We start from the raw sequence: 22223 nt of genomic DNA, 5'->3' as shown, positions 1-22223 counted from the left end.
ACTATTGCAGAAATCAGATAGCAATGAAAACACTAGGCAAGAAATTACAAATCAAGGTAATAAAACAATGTACATTAACAATGTGTTTTGTTATTTACTGCAAAAGGAAAACTAGACAATGAAACACAGCTACCTACAGCCCAGACACCTATAGCTGAGCTGAAAGAAGTCAAGGTGTAAAGGATTCCTGACAGGAATTCATGTTTCACCCTGGGATACAAGAAGTATCATAGTGATTTCCAAACATTCTCATCAACAACACACAATGTTTAGCACAACTCAAATGAACCCCATATGCACTGCCTCGCTCATAAAAGAAACATTTACAAACCTAATTCAACAATGTTAGAATATATTTTTAAGCTGTTTATAAGGGTTACTAAGCTAGCTATTTTCTGAAAATTAGTCAACTTCAAAAATTATCCTGAGACAGAAAAATATAAAACATCCCAACAATCTTAATGAAGAATTCTAAGAAAGGAAAAGAAGACCAGCTTGCCTGGCATCAACTAGTTAGACATTGGCCTTAATACTATAAATTACCTACTTGTATAACATATTTCCAAACAACCAAACAAATTATCATTATTATCTTGCTGCAGGTATGTTACAACCAAGACAAAGTCCACATTAGCAATAAAGGTTTGGTTTAGGCAATACCAATAAATGCAGTAAGTTAACAAAAACCCTAATGAGTAAGGTGTATTCCAAATCAAGGACAAAGTAAAATAATTCTCAAACAGGGACATTAGCCACTATGTGGGTTCCTCATTTGGAAGGAAGCCACTATTTTCCTCAAAATAACTGATTTTAAGATATAACTTATGAATGTGTTGCTGCTGAATTTGACATCTTAATTTGGAAATCAATCTAAAAAGTGCTTTCAAACACCATAACTAGTCATAACTAGTCAATGTTATATGATATCTACTGAAGTCGAACTCAGAGCTGACCAAATGTAATGGACAGAAGATAAAGAATCTATTTAAAAGAGAATGAGTCTACGAAAGCATTGTGACTCTCCAGCAAAGACTGACAAAGTCAGAAGAAATTCTCATTTGGTAACTCTATGGCTCTTGTCTGTGTGCCACGCTTTGTCAACAGAAAAGCATTACGCAAACAATGGTTATCTTCTTATCCAACTTTCACATTCCCCAGGGTTCAGTCCTCAACTTTATTTTCCCTCCTAGAATTCATCCAGTATGATTACTTAAACTACAAACTCATAGTTGATGCTCACTTTGTTTGCATTCCTGTGCTCTTGAGTTATAGATAACAAATTACCTCTTTGTTTTCACTCTACCTCTACATCTACATCTATAATAATCTCAAACAAACACTGGCATTTCCAATGGCTCAATTCAAAAAATGGCTAAATCCAGAATCACAACAATAGCTTCTAAGATTGAGAACCCCTAATCTTTTATTTCTGTCAATGGTATCATTTTTCTTAGTCATAACTCTTTCTTTCCTTTAGCCTCATATTCTTTTACTGATTTCATGTTTCCTGCAATTACACCCTCATTTCTATTGTCACTGCCCCCTACCTGCAACTCAACCCACGCCTGATAACTTTCTACCTGGAACACTTGAATTGTTGGTTTCTCAGTCTCACTCCCATCCTCCCTCCGTTCTCCTTCCTGAAACTCCAAGTCAAGGAGCATCCAATCCAGAGAAGGCGTTAAGTGTACACTACATTGGCTCTGCCACAGAGGAACAGGAGCTGCCCTACCAAGCGAATCCTCAATGGCACAAGGGTCAAGGGAGTTACAAAACTGTCCCTTCTCCCCAGAATACCACACACAGCACCTCCAGAGGGATCACCATCAAATACAACCAGATGAATCAGAGTAAAGGCAGAGCTACTGCTTCCCTCTTTCAAGTTTCAGATAGTGAGAACTTTGCCTCCACTGGCTGGTATTCCCCCAACTCCGAAAGGGCTAGTTAAGAGGAAGAAGAGGGGACAAATTTTAGAGCCAAATTACATCTCTTCGTTAATCCAAGCAGCTGGGAACTGACAGTTTCAACATTTCTTCACAGAGAAGAAAGAGTTTATGATTAACATGTTTTTGCTGCCTGCTTTTGTAAGCAAGTGAAACCTGTCTTAATTCCTGGAGTAAGTTTTTTCTAGTAATCAAAAGTGGCAGAAGAGTTTTGATACCAAACCAAGACATTATTAAAGGACTGTACCTCAGAGGGAAGTGGAAGGGATGTGAGTATTTCATGTTTATACCTCAGAGTTGCAACTGTACTATTTTTTTCAATCTCTCAACACAATCTTAAAATCCTAGTAGTTCACTATAGTACCTTACCAGCCCTTGACCAGATTACTCTAGATTCCTCCAAACAATGTGCACATTAACATTTCCATGGGTTTGCTCTCATCTAGACCGGTCTGCCCTTCAGTCTAGTGGCAGTAGTTTAGTCCCTACTGCTACTGCTGCTAAGTCACTTCAGTCGTGTCCGACTCTGTGCGACCCCATAGACGGTAGCCCACCAGGCTCCCCCGTCTCTGGGATTCTCCAGGCAAGAACACTGGAGTGGGTTGCCATTTCCTTCTCCAAAGCATGAAAGTGAAAAGTGAAAGTGAAGTCGCTGAGTCGTGTCCAATTCTGTCACCCCATGGATTGTAGCCCACCAAGCTCCTTTGTCCATGGGATTCTCCAGGCAAGAATTCTAGAGCCGGTTGCTACTTCCTTCTCTAGGGGATCTTTCCCACCCAGGGATTGAATTGCTTCTCCTGCATCGCAGGAGGAATTTTTATTGCTGAGCTACCAAGGAAGGCCTTCCCTTCCATCTATCCAGAGCCTAATTATACTTAAAGGACAGACTCTAAGGTCATGTCTCCTCCAAATTTTCCCTAATGGCAAGCACAAAAAATAACCTCTCATGTAAATGAAAACATACTGTATTTATACTCATCAGGTACACAATCATAGCTTTCCTTGTGACATTTCTCAACAGCCTTTTAAATGATCTCTGTACTTGCAAGGAAGAGGAACCTCAGTCTGAACTGAATCAAACTTCTTAAATCTCAAGCAATATAACAGCAAAAGTAAATAGATAAACAAATCCAACAAATACATTCTCTACTACATTTACAGTCATTCTTGCAAACCTGTTCAATGGTTCTCAGGGAGGGTGGGGCTGAGTTTACACAATGAGCTGGGGGTGTTGAAGGCATTTAGAGGGTGGAAACCAGGTTGTAAGAAGACTTGCTATGTGCAAGACAGCACAGAACAACAAAAATGTCTCATTCTGCTGGCTATTTATCTAGGTAATAAATGAACAAACACACACCTGTTTGTATAAATACCTCAGCTTAGATTCTGTTTTACATGTCATCCTCCTGCAAATTAAAGAAGGCTGTAGCTCAGACGGTAAAGAATCTGCCTGCAATGCAGGAGACCTGGGTTCAATCCCTGGGTCAGGAAGATCCCCTGGAGAAGGAAATAGTAACCCACTCCAATATTCTTGCCTGGAGAATTCCATGGACAGAGGAGCCTGGCGGGCTACAATACATGGGGTCACAAAGAGTCGGACACGACTAAGCGACTAACACAAACATAGTTCAACGTCAAAAGACAAGTACTTTCTATATTGTTTCTCAGTAATATGCCCATGTTCTTTGGAAAAAGTATCCATATAAACTGGCATCTGATAATCACTTAGTCTGCAAACTCAGTTTTCTGATATTCAAATGAATACTGATCAGGGGGCAAAAAGAAAGGCGTTAAAGAAGATTTGTGTGTCTATATGTAAAAAGCCACCACCAAGAGTAAGTAACTACACAAGAATGATGCAGAGAGGGGCTGCCATCATGTGCTTGATTGTCCACAACTAAGCAGGGGAAAAACCAGTCAGCTGAGTCCTCCTGTGGGCCTCCAGCTGGCATGCTGATGTAGGCCAATTTGGCTGCTGTACAAATTTCTTCTTGGGGATGGGGGTAAAGGAGTAGATATCATTAAAGCTACCAATGATGGAATAGCCTAGGAGTATATTAAAGGGGTAGGATGCAAAACTATACATTTGTATATAAGATTGCTTTAGCTAAGAAGTGCTTGTATAGATCAAATTCACACTCATATATAGACATAGTGACTACAGTTACTAATCACAATCTCTTTTGCTGAGGTAAGAAAAAACACAGGTTATTTGACTTTTTAGCAATTCTTACTCATTAGGAGAAGACACTACATTTAAATTTAGCCAAGTCACAAAATTCCTCTTAATTCAAGGACTTCTTTTCCCACCAGGGTTGTTTCCGTTTCTGACACAGCACTACAGGACCAATTCGCACTTCAGAACTGTTTCCGCGGAGTGAGAAGTGGTTTGGCTCTCACTGGAGCTCATCAGCTGTAGGCAACTGGTCAAGAAACACTCTTCACTTGCCTTAAAGCCCATCATTACCCACCGTCGATTTTATTTCTTAAAGAACCAGCAACTGTACAAAATTATTTCTATATAAGAACCTTATAAACAAAAACTCTGTTTTTAACAACTTTTAATACGATTTCTTGTTTGCCAGTAATTAGCAGTATAAACAAACAACAAAAGAACTTAAACTTATTCAATAAATGCAAATACAAACTAATCCAAATCCACAGACATTTGGTAATAGATTATCAAACATACAAACCTCATACAAAAGTGCCAAACCAGAAATACATTTCTAAACTAGATATTAATTCACTTATTCACCGCGTATGTATTGAATATGTATTATGTTCAGCACTGTCTTATGTGTTGGGAACAAAGCAGTGAATAAAATAGACATCTCTTCTGGAGTTTACCTTCTGGTGTAGTGAACCAACACATAAAATCTGTGTTAAATCTTTTACTCTTTGTTTACAGTATTTTAACTGGAAGATCAGCATTCCATGAGAAGCTATATAAGATACATATGAGTGTTTAACTCCAACAGAAACATGTGACTCAGTTTGGCATAAATGTTATCTATAACAAACTACAAATTTTAAACTTACAAATCGTACCATTTGAGTCTCAAATAACACCAGCTGTAGCTTCTCAAGTAATCTATTAAGATAAGCAAGTTGAGCTTGTGATGCCACTCCTGTTCTTCAATAAAACAGTTTACTGTCCTTTGAAAAAAAAGTAAGTACATCCAAAGGTCTTTTACACATTCCCCAAATACACTTTGAAAGCAGAATAAACAAAATGATAACTTATCTTTCTGACCAGTTCTAATAATGTTCTAATAAAGCAATTAAAATCAGAAGCAATCAAAATCGTCATCCACAGTTCAACATAAACTGATCACAGCCCCCGAGGGTCTGACTTTTGACAGATGAACTACAAAATACAAATACTTTCCTGGATAAAGTTTCAAAACACAGAATAACAAATAGAAAAGAACCCACACAAGAGACATAAAAACTTCGTTTCACATAATGAAAATATCTAACACTGAAGTTTACACACGGCGAATCAAATTCTACTCTTAAAAGATTAAAACCTGAGCTGGTTATTTCAAAGAACTCTAGACTAGTTCTATCAAAAGGAAGATTTATTTGTAAAGTAGTCACATTGTAAATGAGCTTCTGGGTAAAATTCAACTTTAATATACTGCATTTCCTTTAGGTGAAACACATCACTAGCTCTTTGTCCATTAGTTTAAAGTGTATCATATGAGGCCAAGGTCAATTATCCCTGTAGGGGTTTGTTTAGCTTTGTACCCAGGGGTCAGGGCATTCAGAATTTTACAGTATGTTTACTATAACACACACAGAAAAAGATGGTGAAAAGATTCAGAGCAACAGATGCAGCAGGACATTTACCCCCACAAATAGAAACAAAACCTATGATATGATAATAAGAGAAATTATTTTCCTGGAGTCCATCAAGACTCCAGGAAAAAGAAGGAAAGTAGCCATATCATATATCACAAGTTATATGTCATATTTATCAGTTTGGTATTTTAGATCCATGGAATTTTATATATCTCTTACAGTAACTTTTAAATCAGAAAAGTTAGTAGCATAGAAATCTCATTTTGAAGCTCCTTGTATAGAGCTCACCAAACTTTAATGAGTCTAAAAAATTAGCTGAGAAAGTATTTTCAGCTAATTTCCTCCCAAAAATCTGAAAATTAAAAAAAAAAATAAGCAAAAAACAGGGGGGCAAGATTGACCTACAGTTTCCTTTTCAAAATGGAGCTAGCTAACAACCTAAAAAAAAAAAAAAAAGATAAGTTTTAAGTCTGCCTTACATTAAGAAGTTCTGGTTAATGTTTATATTTTGAAGCCACCTTTGGCCTGGGCTTGGTTAATTTGGTACAATGCAGTTTACTAAAATATTAAATTATTCATTAGGCTATGACATGATCATCTCTGAAGTAGGTGAATAGTTCATGTTTCTTAATGACAGGCAATTATACTCACAATCCAATGGATACTTTGCTGGGTTTGATTTCTAACTTGCTGTCTATTGCCTCTTCATGCCAGTACTTTTTCTTTTGTTTACTTCTTAGCCCAAATAGATTTTTAAAATCTCAGTAGCTGAGAAATAAAGTTCAAAGGTGGCTTCTGAAATAATATGGTAAGATTACAGGGTTACTTGCAAATTTAAATTACCTATGCTCCCATCCTAAAGGAAATCAGTCCTGAATATTCATTGGAAGGACTGATGCTGAAGTTGAAATTCCAATACTTTGGCCACCTGATGCAAAGAACTGACTCATTTGCAAAGACCCTGATGCTGGGAAGGATTGAAGGCAGGAGGGGAAGGGGACGACAGAGGACAAGATGGTTGGATGGCATCACTGACTCAATGGACATGAGTTTGAGTAAGCTCCGGTAGTTAGTGATGGACAGGGAAGCCTGGAGTGCTGCAGTTCATGGGGTTGCAAGGAGTCAGACACGACTGAGCAACTGAACTGAACTGATGCTCCCAAGGTTGCCCCGAAATGACACTGAACATAATATTCCCAACACAGTAAGCCCAGTGACAACACAGTAAGCCCAGTGACATGTTTATAAGAAATTCAAGAATCAGCTTGAATTATTTAAAACTAGAGACAAGAGGTAAAAGAAAAATCTAAACTTTGTGAAAGAAACATAATTTCAGGTTAAGGAGTCTTTAATATGAAACTGTTAGATGAATTTCAAAAACTAGTACAGGTTATTAGTCATTCTTCAAAGGAAAAATGATTTTTCTAAATCTCTAAATAAAGGCTGCATCAACCTATCATCTCTCTTAAAGGGTAGACTTCCAGGAAGTTAGCATGTATTTGTAAATAGATGGTTTTAAATAGAATATACTAAGCAATCTTCATTAGCTATGCTGTCAATGAATAGCACCAAAGAACAACTCTTTAGTTTATGGTTGAAGGGACTAAAAGGTTAAAGGCCGGTTACAGTGCTCCACCACTACTTTCCTGTTAGCAATAAACAAGACTCTGAAATACCAATGATACTCTATGGAATCTCTACTGTTTAAAGGAACCTCTGAGTTTATATGCAGGTATTATGAATAAGAAAAGGTCTTAAAAAGAATAAAATCAATATAAATGCAAGCCAGGTATTTCCAGGTAGAATCTTCAGTGATTATACATGCCCGCCTATTACAATGTAACAAGGGGTTTTAATTCTTTATACTGCAAAGTTTGTGAATCACTCAGTATCTTCCACTGAATTTAAAATAATAGGAAAGGACCAAAAAGGAAGAGAAAAAGAAAAACAAAGCCAATCATCACTGTTTTCTATTTGTGTAATGATGGATAAGGAATTTGAAAGTAGCTGAATAGAGAAGATACACAAGCAAACGGTCGGTTTTACTATCAACACCTCTCGCACCTTAATCTTTCGCACACTGCAAATATGAAGGTGTAGTCCGGAAGGCTATAACCACAACAAGCATACCTACACACTTAGTTTTTTGGTGTGTTTTTTTGTTTGTTTATGAGCGACTACCAGCATACCTCTTGAAACACTTTCATTGATTTGCCACATATTTTCCTCAGAAAAACTCCCAACCTATCATTTTAGAAGAAATAAAAAAAGGTAGGCACGAAAGGTAGATTACACAGGTACACACAGAGAAAACTGCCAAATGCCTGGGGCTGCCCGGCATTACTATACTACATAACTCTCCGAGGTAACAAGATTATTAAATCGAAGATAATCCAGACGTTTCAGATCCAGGCCTTTTCCCTCTAACCAAAATCAAGATGTAAAAATTAGCTGAAGTTCTTCCATTGTTAACAGGCGATCAATAATTTCACCTGCACTGTTCCCCAAGATTGCTACGAGGGGACATGTAGAAGGGGGTTTACCATTTTACAGGTTTGACAGACACATAAATTTGAAATCTGATCCTTAGCAACCAAGATTTATCAAATGCCTTGATGTCCTTGGGGCGGGGGCAACATAAATACCAAGAACGATTTCGCTCATAACCACCATCCCAAAGAATCGTCTCTAAAATTACTTAAAATCACAGTAATGGAAGCGTTTGGAAGAGGGCTTCAAAAGTCGCTACAGTAAACAAGAAACACGAACACAGTCAACTTGGAGAAGAAAGGAGAAACAGACGACTGAGTCCATGAGGGGTGGCCGAGCTGGTGGGGCTTAGCTGCTGTTCACACGGGGAGACCCGGCCGGCGGCCTAAGTTCTGCCGCTCTCTAGGGACCTCTCAGGAGGCGCGGCCCCCGGAGACCCCTCCGCCGCCTCCTGCCCAGGCGGCCCGGGACTGACGGCCGGGAGGCAGAGAGAGGAGGGAACTCCTTTCCCCAGCGCTCACCTAACTCCCTCGAGAAGCCAGGCTGGAGAGCCGCCTCGGGACGTGCAGGACGGCGCAGGAGGTGGGAAGCCCGCCGCGCCGCCACCGCGACTCCCCATTCCTCCCCGGGCGCCCCTCTCGGGTACTTACCCCACTGATCCGAGCCTCAGGCCACACCCCTAAAGAAGCCGCTGGAGCTACCGCTCAGGGGTCAACTTCTCCATAGAGGGGCCCCGCAGACCTGCAAGTGCGCGGGGCGGCTGGGGAAAGCAGTAAGGAACAGGGCCAACAGCACCCTCCCTCCACCGCTGCTGCCCCAAGCCCCCGCGGAGCTGACACATCAACAAAGATGGCGGCGACACCGAAGCCGGCCCGGCTACAGCTGAGGGGGCGGGGCTCCCCGGGGGAGCCAATCAACGAGGCGACAGCGTCGTGACGCAACGCACCTTGGGCCTGGGGAACCTGTCTGCAGTGAGCGGGGCCGACGCTCCGCTTTCTCCTGCTAGGCAAGCGTCCCGCCCGGGCTCTTCGTCTTTGGAGCTCCCCACCCCTTGGCCGTGCTGGCGAGCCGGCTGTCCTGGCGAGCCCGCTGTCCTGCCTCGCTAGTCCGGCCCTACTTCTCACGCCCCTCCCCGACCCAAGCAGGTTATTGCTTCCTGTAGGACGCGCTCCTTGGAGCTGATCACTCTTCACCCTTTGGCCCCTACTCATCTTACTCAGGGACATAAAGAGAATTTGAAATTGTGACCTCCCAGCTCTGATGCGTTAGTTTTGCACCTGACGTGGGCAGAGTCAGCAGGAGCTGCCTACCTGCCCCTCAGACAGTTCATCTCCAGGAGAGGCTCTGGGGGTTTCCACAACAGTGCATTCGTGCCCACTGCTTGGCACCTACTGCCATTGTTTGATAATAAACTGTTGGTGCGTTTCTCTCCGACTGTGAGCCTTGAGCCCGGGAAGTGTCATCACCCCGGCACGCAGAGTGGGGTTTGGCACGCCAATGCTGCTCAATAATTAGCTATATATATAGTGTACTGGGGGGGAAACGTATACTGAATACAGTTGCCTAATCGCGTCCGGAGTAGGTGAGCAGTTTCATTCTGGAGGTTTTGCAAACCTATTCTAACCAGTTTAGTGCTGCTCTTTGATTTAAGGCTTCTTACTGCACAACTCAGGACTGAAAGAACAAAACCCCCAAAACAAACAAAAAGTCTCACTTGAAAAACATTCAACACTGTGTAACTCTATTCCTCTTTCCAACAGGAAATGGCACCTCCCTCCTTAAATGAAGATACTGATTAAAACACATTATGCAGTTAAAGTGTGACAGTAAAGAAATGACTTGACTTTTAAGCAATAAATTTACCAAACATTCCTGTGGTTTAGTCACTCAGTCGCGTCCGACTCTTTGTGATCCCATGGACTTCAGCCCAAGCCCAGCAGGCTTCTCTGTCCCTGGGATTTCCCAGCAAGGAAACTGGAGTGTTTCACCAAGCATTCCTATTGAGATGTTATTCCAAGGGGAAAAATATGAAAGAAACTTTAAGCTTTTTCAGTATGCTTATTGGCAGTAATATTGATACTGTTATTTATGAAATAAATTAGTATAAAGCACATATGTAATCCTTGGAACCAAGATTTTCAGTATTGGAAAAAGGAAATACAAATATAAAAATCAAAGAAATTAAGTATAAAAACACTGCAATCCTAAATTTGAATTTAGAAACATCAGTATGAATTACTAAATTTGAAATTAGAAATATCGGCATGAACTCATGGTACATTTCATTTCCATTAAAAAAAAAAAAAGGCCGTCTACTGAAAAGGTCTATAATAATGATCAACCCAGTGGACACCCCTATTGTCCAATCATCTCTAAGTGTAATTTCCCACTAAAAGTAACCTAGGCTCCTCTTGGAGCTCAAGAGCTAAACCTACAAGGCAAGAAATGTACAAGAAAATTTAGGATATTTTGGTTGTACCAGAAAGTAAAGATCAAAGGAGTTGTGTCAAAAAGATTTGAGCCAATTCAAAGTTATTCCTCATAGAGAGAAGATAATTTTAGCATTTGAAAGTAACAGCAAATGAGACAAATCTACCAGTTTAAAAAGTAATGAGTGTGTTGAGTTTTTTTGAATGGTATTGGTCACTTTTGGAGGATGCCAATAAATCATCACATTTTGAAAACTAATAAAAGAATCAAACATCCTACCTTTTCTGTTACAAATTGAATCTCAGTCAAATAGTTGATGTGAGAAAGTTCTTTATGGATTTTCAGGTAACAAATGCAGAGAAAAAGACTATTATCATTTTGGAAACACTTCTCTGGTAATTCAGATGGTCAAGACTCTGCCTGCAATGCAGGAGACTTGGGGTCAATCCCTGGGATCAGGAAGATCCCCTAGAGATGGGAATGGCAATCCATTCCAGTGTTCTTTGCCTGGAAAATTGCATGAGCAGATGAGCCTGGGGGGCTACAGTCCATGGGGTCACAAAAAGTGGGACACTGAGTGACTAACACTTTCACTTTCAATGAAATAATCTATCTAGATAATGATCACCAGTGAATTCAGAATCATATGGAAAGCTGGCTGGAAACTTTAGAGTGTATATCCCCCAAAGAGAAACGATTAGATATTAAGTGTCTTCTGAGTGAAACAACAGAGGAACACAATACCACCTGGGAGGTATTCTTGCCAGAGAGAATGTAATCAACAGAATTGTGAGAAAAACAGCTGCTCCTTCAATATATAAGTTGCAAGAAGATGAAAACATTAAAAGAGAAATCTCTTTTTAAAATATATCACTGAATGCAAATATAGGATTTGATTTGACCATACCTATTAAAAGTCATTCCAGACTATCTCGGAAATTTTAAATACTAACTTTATGATATTATGAAATTATTTTTAAAGATAGGATAAATTTGGGTGATGTTTTTCAGAAGTTAAAATCTTTTAAAGATACATACTTAAATATATATGGATGTAAAAATACAATATACTAGAAAGAAAGATCATGCTTCAAAAAATAAAAACAACCCTACATTGATGATGCTGTGTCGCTTCAGTCGTGTCCGACTCTGTGTGACCCCACAGACGGCAGCCCACCAGGCTCCCCCATCACTGGGATTCTCCAGGCAAGAACATTGGAGTGGGTTGCCATTTCCTTCTCCAATGGATGAAAGTGAAAAGGGAAAGTGAAGTCACTCAGTCGTGTCTGACTCTTAGCGACCCCATGGACTGCAGCCTACCAGGCTCCTCTGTCCATGGGATTTTCCAGGCAAGAGTACTGGAGTGGGTTGCCACATTGATGCGGGTATGTCAAAGAAGAACAAAACTGAAAGAGTTGCCAATAGCCAAAGTTGGAACAATTTGAGCAACGAAGTAAAGGACTGTTGGATTATAACCCACAGCAAAAAATGAATATCTGAGTCTCTATTGATATATGTATGATTGAATATGATTGAAACATCTACTTCTGCTTTATTGACAATGCCAAAGCCTTTGACTATGTGGATCACAACAAACTGTGGAAAATTCTGAAATTTTCCACACCTGATCTGCTTCCTGAGAAATCTGAATGCAGGTCAAGAAGCAACAGTTAGAACTGGACATGGAACAACAGACTGGTTCCAAATCGGGGAAGGAGTACATCAAGGCTGCGTATTGTCACCCTGCTTATTTAACTTATATGCAGAGTACATCATGAGAAACGCTGGGCTGGATGAAGCACAAGCTGGAATCAAGATTGCCAGGAGAAATGTCAATAACCTCAGATATGCAAATGACACCACCCTTATGGCAGAAAGCGAAGAACTAAAAGCCTCTTGATGAAAGTGAAAGAGGAGAGTGAAAAAGTTGGCTTAAAACTTAACATTCAGAAAACTAAGATCATGGCATCTGGTCCCATCACTTCATGGCAAATAGATGGGGAAACTGTGGAAACAGTGACTTTATTTTTTGGGGCTCCCAAATCACTGCAGATGGTGACTGCAGCCATGAAATTAAAAGATGCTTGCTCCTTGGAAGGAAAGCTATGAATAACCTAGACAGCATATTAAAAAGCAGAGACATTACTTTGTCAACAAAGGTCTATCTAGTCAAAGCTATGGTTTTTCCAGTAGTCATGTATGCATGGGACAGTTGGACTATAAAGAAAGCTGAGCACCGAAGAATTGATGCTTTTGAACTGTGGTGTTGGAGAAGACTCTTGAGAGTCCCTTGGACTGCAAGGAGATCCAAGCAGTCTATCCTAAAGGAAATCAGTCCTGAATATTCACTGGAAGGACTGATGTTGAAGCTGAAACTCCAGTACTTTGACCACCTGATTCGAAGAACTGACTCCCTAGAAAAGACCCTGATGCTGGAAAAGATGAAGGCAGGAGGAGAAGGGGACAACAGAGGATGTGATGGTTGGATGGCATTACTGATTTGATGGACATGAGTTTGAGTAAGCTCCAGGATTTGGTGATGGACAGGGAATCCTGCAATGCTGCAGTTCATGGGGTCACAGAGAGTCCGACACAACTGAGTGACTGAACTGACTGATGATTGAAAATAAGTTGAAGAGGAGAAACAAATCTCCCATGCAAAAATATTTCAAATGATTTCTGTAGGTACTCTGCTTTTTAAGGAAGGGGAGCATAATTCCCTTTGTTTAGGTGTAGACTGCACAAAATGACTTCTGCCAAAGTGTTGAGGACATAAAGGAAGGGAAAAAAGAATAATTTTATAGTAGAGAAACCTGACAAATACTAGCCAGGTGATCACAAAAAATAGCAACTGTCATGTTCAAAGAATGCTTGATGTGATGCCACAGAAATAACACTTTACCTCTGTAGTCTTTCTAATAACTACCCTCTTATTATGAGAAAACATCAAATTCCATCAATGGGGCATCCTACAAAAATGTCTCACCAATACCCCTGGAGGCCATGAAGACGATCAAAACCAGGGACTGAAAAACTGCCTGAGGAGACAAGATAACTAAATGATGTGTGTTATCCTGAATGGGACCTGGGCTGAGAAAAAGGACAATAGGTAAAAACTTAAACATTCTAAATAAACCATGGACTTTAATAATGCATGAATATTGGATCCTTGTGGTTAGTTGCCTCGGACTCTTTGCAACCCCATGGACTGTAGTGGCCAGGCTACTCTGTCCATGGGATTTTCCAGCAGAATACTGGGATGGGTTGTCCCTTTCCTTCTCCAGGGATCTTCCCAACCCAGGGATGGAACCCAGGTCTCCCACATTGCAGGCAGTTTCTTTATCCTCTGAGCTACCAGGAAGTCCTATTGGATCCTTAATTGTAACAAATGTATCCTAATAGTATGTTAATCGGAGAAGGCACTGGCGACCCACTCCAGTACTCTTGCCTGGAAAATCCCATGGACAGAGAAGCCTGGTAGGCTGCAGTCCATGGGGTCGCTAAGAGTCAGACACGACTGAGTGACTTCACTTTCCCTTTTCACTTTCATGCATTGGAGAAGGAAATGGCAACCCACTCCAATGTTCTTGCCTGGAGAATCCCAGGGACGGCGGAGCCTGGTGGGCTGCCGTCTATGGGTCGCACAGAGTCGGACACGACTGAAGCAACTTAGGAGCAGCAGCAGCAGCAGTATGTTAATAATAGGGGAAACATAAGGTGGGAATTCTCCATAGTCTTCTGAATCCACTTATTCTTCTAAAACTGTTCTAAAAATAAAGATCTATTAAAAAGAGAACAGTATACAAGTAGGAATTTGCTTCAGACAATCAACGGAGATTATTACATCAGTGAGATACTGAATGATGCAGACAAGACAGACCTTAAATAGATACTATTGGAACTGGGTGATGCGTACATACAAGTAACATTTTTCTTCTGGATTTTTTTGTGAAAGTCATCGTTTTAAAAAAACAAGTTTACAAATTTTTTTCTTTGAGCAACATCAACCTATAATTAAGTGCTCTCAGGGCAAAGTGTGATCACGTGTACCTACTTTCCGCAAGCTCAGAGAAGCAGGGATTGATTTGAAAAACCTTTTGAAGGCTTTAAGTGGTTAATATGATCCAAGTGACCTTCGCAGAGACAAGATCTGCATCTTTGCCCTTGGAGTTTCCAGAGCTGGAACAATAAGTACCTTATGTTTCCGCAGAGGATCGCCCTGAGCCCGCAGCCATTGTCCCAGCCCTCACAAAGCTGCACCACCGGGGCCTGAGCACGTCTGCGCATGCACGCGGAGTGTGCACGTGGATGCAGCGCGAGGCCTTGGGCGTGGACTGCGCAGGCGCCATGCTGGCGCCAGGAGGGCCGGCTGGGCACCCAGGGCGAGGTGAGCTCGGGGTGCGCAACTGGGCGGCAGGGCTCCTGGCACGGGCAGACGCCGCCACCACTGCGAGGCTTCAGAGACGGGTCGGATCCACAGCCTTTTTGCCTCTTTCCAGGTCGGGGTCCCAGGCGTACGGGGGAGCGAAAGGGACTGCAATGGGGGCTGCGGGGCTTCGGTCGTTGGGGGCCGGACGTTGGGCGCTGGACGTTAGGGTCGGGCGTTGAGGTCGGGCGTTGAGCGGGTACCAGGGGCCTGGAGGTGGAGAGAGTATCGAAGGTTGGAGAGGTCCTGGGAGCTTGGGCGGGGAAGGCACGTCTGGGGTGGGAGGTTTTGGTGGGGGAAGATCCCGTATTGGGGGGAGGGGCGAGAGATGTGAGAGTTGAGCTTTGGACGTAAGGGGGACTTGCAGCATGTTTGAAAAATAGTTCGCATTTCCAGGCATGACTCTCCAAAGTGCAAACCTCCACTTGCATCCCCTTCAAGTACCCCTTTCTCCTTCTAGAAGAATCTGACTTGTGGATTCAGTGCTTTCATTTAACTCAAAGCTACAGTGCAAAGAATATTTGTTAGATTTGACCCCCCACCCCCTTCCTACCTCCTGTAAAAAGAAGGTGCATTGCAGCATTCACTTAGATATAGGTGAGGCAACCCTGGTTCGTTTAACACCTGTCTGAAGCGTGTGTGCAGTGTGCCAGTCGCTTTTCTTGGTACTCGGGCCCTGCTATAAATATGCTTGCCATTTGGGCCTCTGAAATTAAGGAACATGCCCCTGGTTGCCTTGTTGAGCCATCCGGGTATTGCATGCACAATTGCAAGGCCTAGGAACATGACCTGAATTTTCATCTCAACTGTGTAAGGGCGCTGGTCCTTGTGGGTTTGGAGAGTTACTAAACCTTCTCAGGTCTCCTTTCCTTCTCTGTGGAAATAAAGAAATAGGACTACTTGAATCCTCAAATTATTTCCCTCTTCAGTGTGCAAACTAATTCCACATGAGTGGAAGAAATTCTTTGAGTGTGGGAGTGGCACAGAAGTAAAGTAAAAATAATAGCTGCCTTTTAAGGGTTTAGTAAGCACCTGCCACGGTGCTAGGTGGTTGACATACAGCCTCACGTTTAATCTCATGATTAGATGTTATGAGGAAGTTACTGCTGCTGGCTAGACTTTACAGTCACTGAATCCTAGGGAGATGAAGTGATTTGCCTGAGCTAGCGTACCGAATGAGGAAGATGAAACTGCTCAGACTTACATCTGACAGACTTTAAAGCTCATCTTCCTGTGGAACCGTTGAGTTTCAGAGCTTGAAAAGTTGAATGTTTCCTTTGGATAGCCATTCTCTCTGAATGCAAGGGGTTACCGGCAAGACAAAAGCAAACAGAAGGAAAAAAATGAGTTATCTGTTGTATGCACTTTCGGTATTTAGCTCCCTGGTGGCTCAGACTGTAAAGAATCTGCCCTCAGTGTTTCCATCTCTGGGTTGGAAAGATCCCCTGGAGGAGGGCATGGCAACCCACTCAAGTATTCTTGCCTGGAGAATCCCTGTGGACAGAGGGGTCTGGCGGGCTACAGTCCATAGGTTCGCAAAGGTCGGAAACGACTGAGCGACTAAGCACAGCCCACTGTGAATTTACTCTCACCTCTTGGCTGTGGTCTCCTGAAAAGAGAAGAGAGACCTTATGTCACTGTTTGTAGTGTATCCTGGGATGCTCCTGGCTTCATAAGGGAGGGGTCGCAGAATTCTAAGGGAATAAAAGAAAGTTTTTACCCTTGAAGGTGTGTCCAGTCTTACTGAGATCAGTTCGTGAAGCATAGAGCTAAAGGACAACACAAAACCAAGGCCTTATATTTGCCTATAGAACTGCAGAAGTTAGTTACTTTCATTCCACTGCTCTTGTATTACATCAGTGATTCCTTAAAGAAATTTGCGAATCTTTCTAATTAACCTCTTGTGTTGGCTAAGGAAACAAGACTATTTACTGTGGATTTGAGGATGATTATAAATTCATTTTATTCATCACCAGTAGTGTGTAAAAAAAATAGTGGATTTTATATGGAGGAACTACTTATTTTAAAATTGGGTGAGGTTAGGCCATCCTCAAAGTATTATGACCTGCAAAGCAATATCTGTACCTATATATATTGGAAGTTTGCAACCCAAGGTTGGGAAGCACAGCATTATGGTATAGGGCCCATTGATTCCCTATTCAGTTATGCCCCAGTGATTGACCCAGGATGAAGCCAAGTGAAGATACGTGCACATTCTCAGTGTTTTGTAATGTTGAAATTCAGCTTTAAAAGCCTGTTCTGTATCCCAACTGTGGTGGTTACATAAATCTATATATGTGTTAAAATTCATAGAACTATAAATCAGAAGAAAAACGGCAATTGCATGGTATGATAATTACATATTAAAAAAGAATTAAGTTCCAAAAGATCTTAGGTGGCTCCTCATGTGTGCACACAGTAGTCCTACTTCCTCCAAAAGCTAGAGCATGGGTGAAAGTGGTTTTCAGAGTCAGGGATAGCGCAGTTCTCCTGTTGACCATTTGTCAGCCCACATCTCGAATCCTGTGCTTTTAGGAGAGTCCTGTCTGGGTTTGGGTTGTGGATGAACTAGAGAAAGTGCTAAATTGTGGGAGGTCTGGCAGGTCCTCAGCTGGTGAAGGACCTGGAGGAAAGTGGACGTGGTGCCCACTTCAGATGTTTGAAAGGTTGGGGTCACAGGGCAGCAACAGGAGTCAGTAGTCAGTTGGGAAGAGAATCATTTTATAAAGACGTGTGCAGTACAATTGGCTGTCCAAAATTAAAGGAAGTTAGAAGCCTCTAGTTTTATAGGACAGGTCTAGATGTCTGTTTACCCTGGGGGTTGTGATGAAAATTCCTAAATTGGGTGAGGCAAGTGAACCTAAATTCTAACCTAAAGATTGCGCCATAGGTGGAGCTTCTTTTAAGCTTAAATCCTTTTTGTTTGCTGCTTCAATGTGGAAGACCTGGGTTCGATCCCTGGGTTGAGAAGATCCCCTGGAGAAGGGAAAGGCTACCCATTCCAGTATTCTGGCCTGGAGAATTCCGTGGACTGTATAGTCCATGGGGTCGCAAAGAGTCGGATACGACTGAGCAACTTTCACTAAGCAGACTAAAACTTTACATTAGGTCTAAGACTGATTCTGTTACCCTTCCTAAAGTGAAAGTGAAAGTGAAGTCGCTCAGTCGTGTCCGACTCTTTGCGACCCCACTCTTTGTGACCCCGTGGACTGTATCCTACCAGGCTCCTCTGTCCATGGGAGTCTCCAGTTAAGAATACTGGAGTGGGTTGCCATTTCCTTCTCCAGGGGATCTTCCCGACCCAGGGATCGAACCCGGGTCTCCCACACTGGAGGCAGACGCTTTAACCTCTGAGCCACCAGGGAAGTCCTAAAGTCAATATGTATTTATTAATTTTTGGACTTTGGAAGAGTTGAGCTAAGACATGAATTATTGCTATTAAATTTCAATAAACCTCATACTATGATGTAATTCTCTATTTAGGATTGTCAGATGACATTTTCGGACAGGGAATTTAACTGTCCTGTCCAGGTTGTCAGGAAAACAGTGCAATAGGGCATGTTAGATAGTTTTTATCATACAAGTATCTTTTGAGTGCCTCTTTATACCAAACACCACAGTAGGTGCTATCAGAAATTAGAAAGGTTTTTGTTGTTAATTTTTTAGTAAGACATGGTTCTAGCACCAACTTAAAATAACTGTCTTTAGGTAACTGTACAGAGTAGTAAGGAGTTGTGGAGTGATTGTCAGCCTTACTGAATAAAGAGAAAGTTAGGAAGGCTATTTTAGGAGTTAAAGACTGTGTATTGAGGGTCCCGGTGGTGTCTTGAGAAGTTGTCTGTACCCTAGTTTTGTGGTTTAAGTATTACTATGATTTTTTACTTGGTTTAAAATTAACCACACTTTAGGAAAAAGGTTTAATTGAACATGCAATGATATTTTAACCCTTAAAATACTTTTTTATGTAAAAATAACTCATCCTTTAATATAATTTGGAAAATGAAAACAATAGTGAAAAAGATTTTCTTGTCAACTTACCCACCCCAGACCACTGTTATTTTAAATTTAATGTATTTCAGTCATCTTTTTTACATGGATTTTTGTTCTTTTTTATTTTGCAGTTATTACACTAAATAACTCAGTGTTTTTCTGATTTTTTGTTTGTTGTTCTAACATATTTTCCAGTGTTTCTGAAAACTAAAATTCTAAATGTTAGTGTAATATCCTATCTAGTAGAGGCATCACAGTTAACTTTCTTTTTTCTATTTTATTTAATTAATTAATTTTTATTTTATTTCTTTCTTTTTTCTATTGTAAATGGATATTTATACATACTGTATTTTTTTATATTTAAGATTATTTCAGTGGGATGATTTCTAGAAGTAGACTTGTCTGGTGAGTGGCTATGGACATTTTTAAGAATATATATTATGTATATGTGGAGAAGGCAATGGCACCCCACTCCAGTACTCTTGCCTGGAAAATCCCATGGACGGAGGAGCCTGGTAGGCTACAGTCCATGGGGTCGCTAAGAGTCGGACGTGACTGAGCGACTTCACTTTCACTTTTCCCTTTCATGCGCTGGAGGAGGAAGTGGCAACCCACTCCAGTATTCTTGCCTGGAGAATCCCAGGGATGGCGGAGCCTGGTGGGCTGCCATCCATGGGATCGCACAGAGTCGGACACGACTGAAGCGACTTAGCAGCAGCAGCATTATGTATATGTTTATGTATACATGTGTATATATATGTACACATATATGCAAGAGAACAAAATGCATATATAAATCTCTAAATTATTTCCCAGACAGAACATATTCATTTATATTCCCTTCATCACTGAGTTAGTTTTAATTACATGTATGCTGCGTAGGAAGTAATACATAGTTATTTCCATTTGAATTTTTTTGTTACAAGTGAGATTGAATGTTCCTCCCACCCCCACCCCGTATGTTAATCAAGTAATCTTCATCCTCTATGTGTTTCATTCACGGCTCTTGCTCATTTATTTTATTGATATCTGTATCCTTTGGGCTGCAAATAAGGGAAAAGCCACAGGTTTATTTTTCTGATGCCACAGCAAGTCCATGCATAGGCTGTTCCGGGCTAGAGTCAGAGCCTTTGCCAGGGGCACCAGACTGGTTATTTTCTTCTCTAGTGTCCTGAAGTTGGACTGCTTGCTTATGCTTATTGCTTCCTCATTGTGATATGAGTGGTATATCTTCAGGCCTCAGATCTATGTTGCCGGAAGAAAAGAGTGAAAGACCCTGCTAGCCGAGTCTGTCCCTATTCATCAGAAAAAGACAGAGTTCCCAAGAAGCTCAGCTCTAACTCTGATGATGGCCAATGTTGTCTCTAACTCAGGCTGGCAAATCAGAGGTGGAAGGTGGTGTTTGGGCCAGTCACCCACAGTGTCTCGATGTTTCTTTACTGTTTATCCCACTTTTTAAAGGTATCCAATTTGTCATCTTTGAGTTAATACTTATCTCCTGACCTCTTTACTGTTTTTTGTAAGCTTTTAATTGTTCTCATAGTCAGGCTTGCCATCATTTCCTTTGTAATATTTTACCACTTTTAAACTAAAACAGGGACTTCCCTGGTAGTTCAGTGATTAAGACCTCATGCTCCCAATGCAAGGGGCGCGAGTTTGAGCCCTGATTGGGGAGCTAAGATCCCACATGCCCCAGAGGGCGGCTGGAAAAAAAGAAAAAACTAAAACCAAACCCAAACCCTTGATCTCCCACTGTGGGTTTTGCATGCTGATTTTCAGGGAAGTAAAATCTGAGATGGAGATTGGTATAGTGTGGTGAGTGAACGTGTCTTGTATGGTACTAGTTTCATTTGGAGTTAGATGAAGTGGACTTGGTAGTCTGTTAATATCTCAGTGTTGGAAAAAATGAATATTCTTGGTTGTATTGGTCCCTACTAGATCAAGTTCGTTGTGGTAGTAAAATGCATCTTATCACTGATTGTTTTCTGTCCGTTGACTAGTATGTTTCTAAAGCTGGTGTGTCCTTTTGGAGACTGAATTTCTCTACTAATCAGTTTTTACTTTATATTGGTACATCTCAAGGCAATGTCATTGTGAGTCAGAGATTCCCGGCTGCTCTCTATCCTGGGAGTGTTTCTTTTATCAATATAAAATATCTCCCTTTATCTGAATATTTTCTACCTTAGGTTCTTTTATCTGCTATTAATCATTAGCAGACCAACTTTATTTTGGTTATCTGAATGGCACATGTTATAGTCCTTTTATTTTCAAGCTTGCCATATATTTTGTTTAATGTATGTCTTTTGTGCATATTATCTATCTGGATGTTTTTCTCCCTGGGTCTATCTCTCTTTTTCTCTTTTAATTGAGACTTAATCATTGATACTTTGGTTACTTGGGCTTGGTGCGGTCATCTTATTTGGTGTTTTCTATTTATCATATTCGAATTTTCTATCCCTGTTGTTTCCAGAAGCTTTTTAAGGTAAGGAATGATGCGGAACTCAGAGGTGTAACACTTAATGTCTCTTGAATTGTCCATTGTTGAATTTTGTTCAACTTGGAGTTTGTACTTAAATGATGAAGAATCATTCTTTTCTTGTGCCTGTAGAACAGGCTTTGATGTTGAAACCGTTTATCTCCGATTGGGACTTGAACCCATGTGGCTGGGACTCAAACCCAGCCAAAACCGGGCTTGGGACTTGAACCCACATGACTGGGACTCAAACCCAGCCAAAACCCACGGTACCTGGTTTCAGGACCTAATGAAGCTCGGGTTCTTGATGTCTCGTCGGAGAAAGAATTCAGTGAGAGACAAAATGATAGGTAAAAAGTGGATTTATTCAGACACAGAGAGAAGCACACTCCACAGTGTGGGTCATCGCAGAGGGCGAGTGCAGCTGAAAATTGGCGTGGTTAGTTTTTATAGACTGGGTAATTTCATATGCTAATGAGTGGGAGGATTATTCCATCTGTTTTGGGGGAGGGGCGGAGATTTCCAGGATCTGGACCATCACCCACTCCTTGGTCTTTAAACAGTGCCTTGGAACTGTCATGGCACTTCTGGGTGTGTCATTTCACTTGCTGGTTGAGGATCAAGGTCTAGTCTTGTCTGCCAGCTTGGTCCCATTTGATTCTAA

General features: G+C 41.2%; 2 protein-coding genes across 25 annotated transcripts in view; one reads left to right on the top strand and one right to left on the bottom strand.

Moving 5' to 3' along the window:
* CCDC186 (coiled-coil domain containing 186) overlaps positions 1–9586 on the bottom strand; it is a 37462-nt gene extending 27876 nt beyond the window's left edge. For 2 of the 6 annotated variants that reach the window (XR_014068227.1, XM_081538308.1), the window contains exon 1: positions 9551–9586. Coding sequence is in view for 1 of the 6 variants with exons in the window: in XM_081538308.1 (XP_081394434.1) it covers positions 9551–9570 (20 nt within the window). In the remaining 5 variants the exon portion in view is untranslated. Of the gene's footprint in view, positions 1–4994; positions 5103–8890; positions 9092–9186 lie in introns of those variants that run through there. The other 4 variants (XR_014068230.1, XM_081538315.1, XM_081538334.1 and 1 more) reach the window with 3 other exon arrangements.
* Positions 9587–14078: 4492 nt separating this feature from the next.
* TDRD1 (tudor domain containing 1) overlaps positions 14079–22223 on the top strand; it is a 53271-nt gene continuing 45126 nt past the window's right edge. For 6 of the 19 annotated variants that reach the window (XM_081538278.1, XM_081538258.1, XM_081538275.1 and 3 more), the window contains exon 1: positions 15002–15169. Coding sequence is in view for 6 of the 19 variants with exons in the window: in XM_081538216.1 (XP_081394342.1) it covers positions 15018–15169 (152 nt within the window). In the remaining 13 variants the exon portion in view is untranslated. Of the gene's footprint in view, positions 15170–15263; positions 15331–21933; positions 21999–22223 lie in introns of those variants that run through there. The other 13 variants (XM_081538198.1, XM_081538181.1, XM_081538187.1 and 10 more) reach the window with 6 other exon arrangements.

Source organism: Giraffa tippelskirchi, chromosome 2, assembly GCF_054371585.1.
Source record: "Giraffa tippelskirchi isolate mGirTip1 chromosome 2, T2T-mGirTip1v1.2.pri, whole genome shotgun sequence".
NCBI classification, from domain to species: domain Eukaryota; kingdom Metazoa; phylum Chordata; class Mammalia; order Artiodactyla; family Giraffidae; genus Giraffa; species Giraffa tippelskirchi.
The sequence above is the reverse complement of the archived record's forward strand: the minus strand, read 5'-3'. Positions and strand labels throughout refer to the sequence as shown.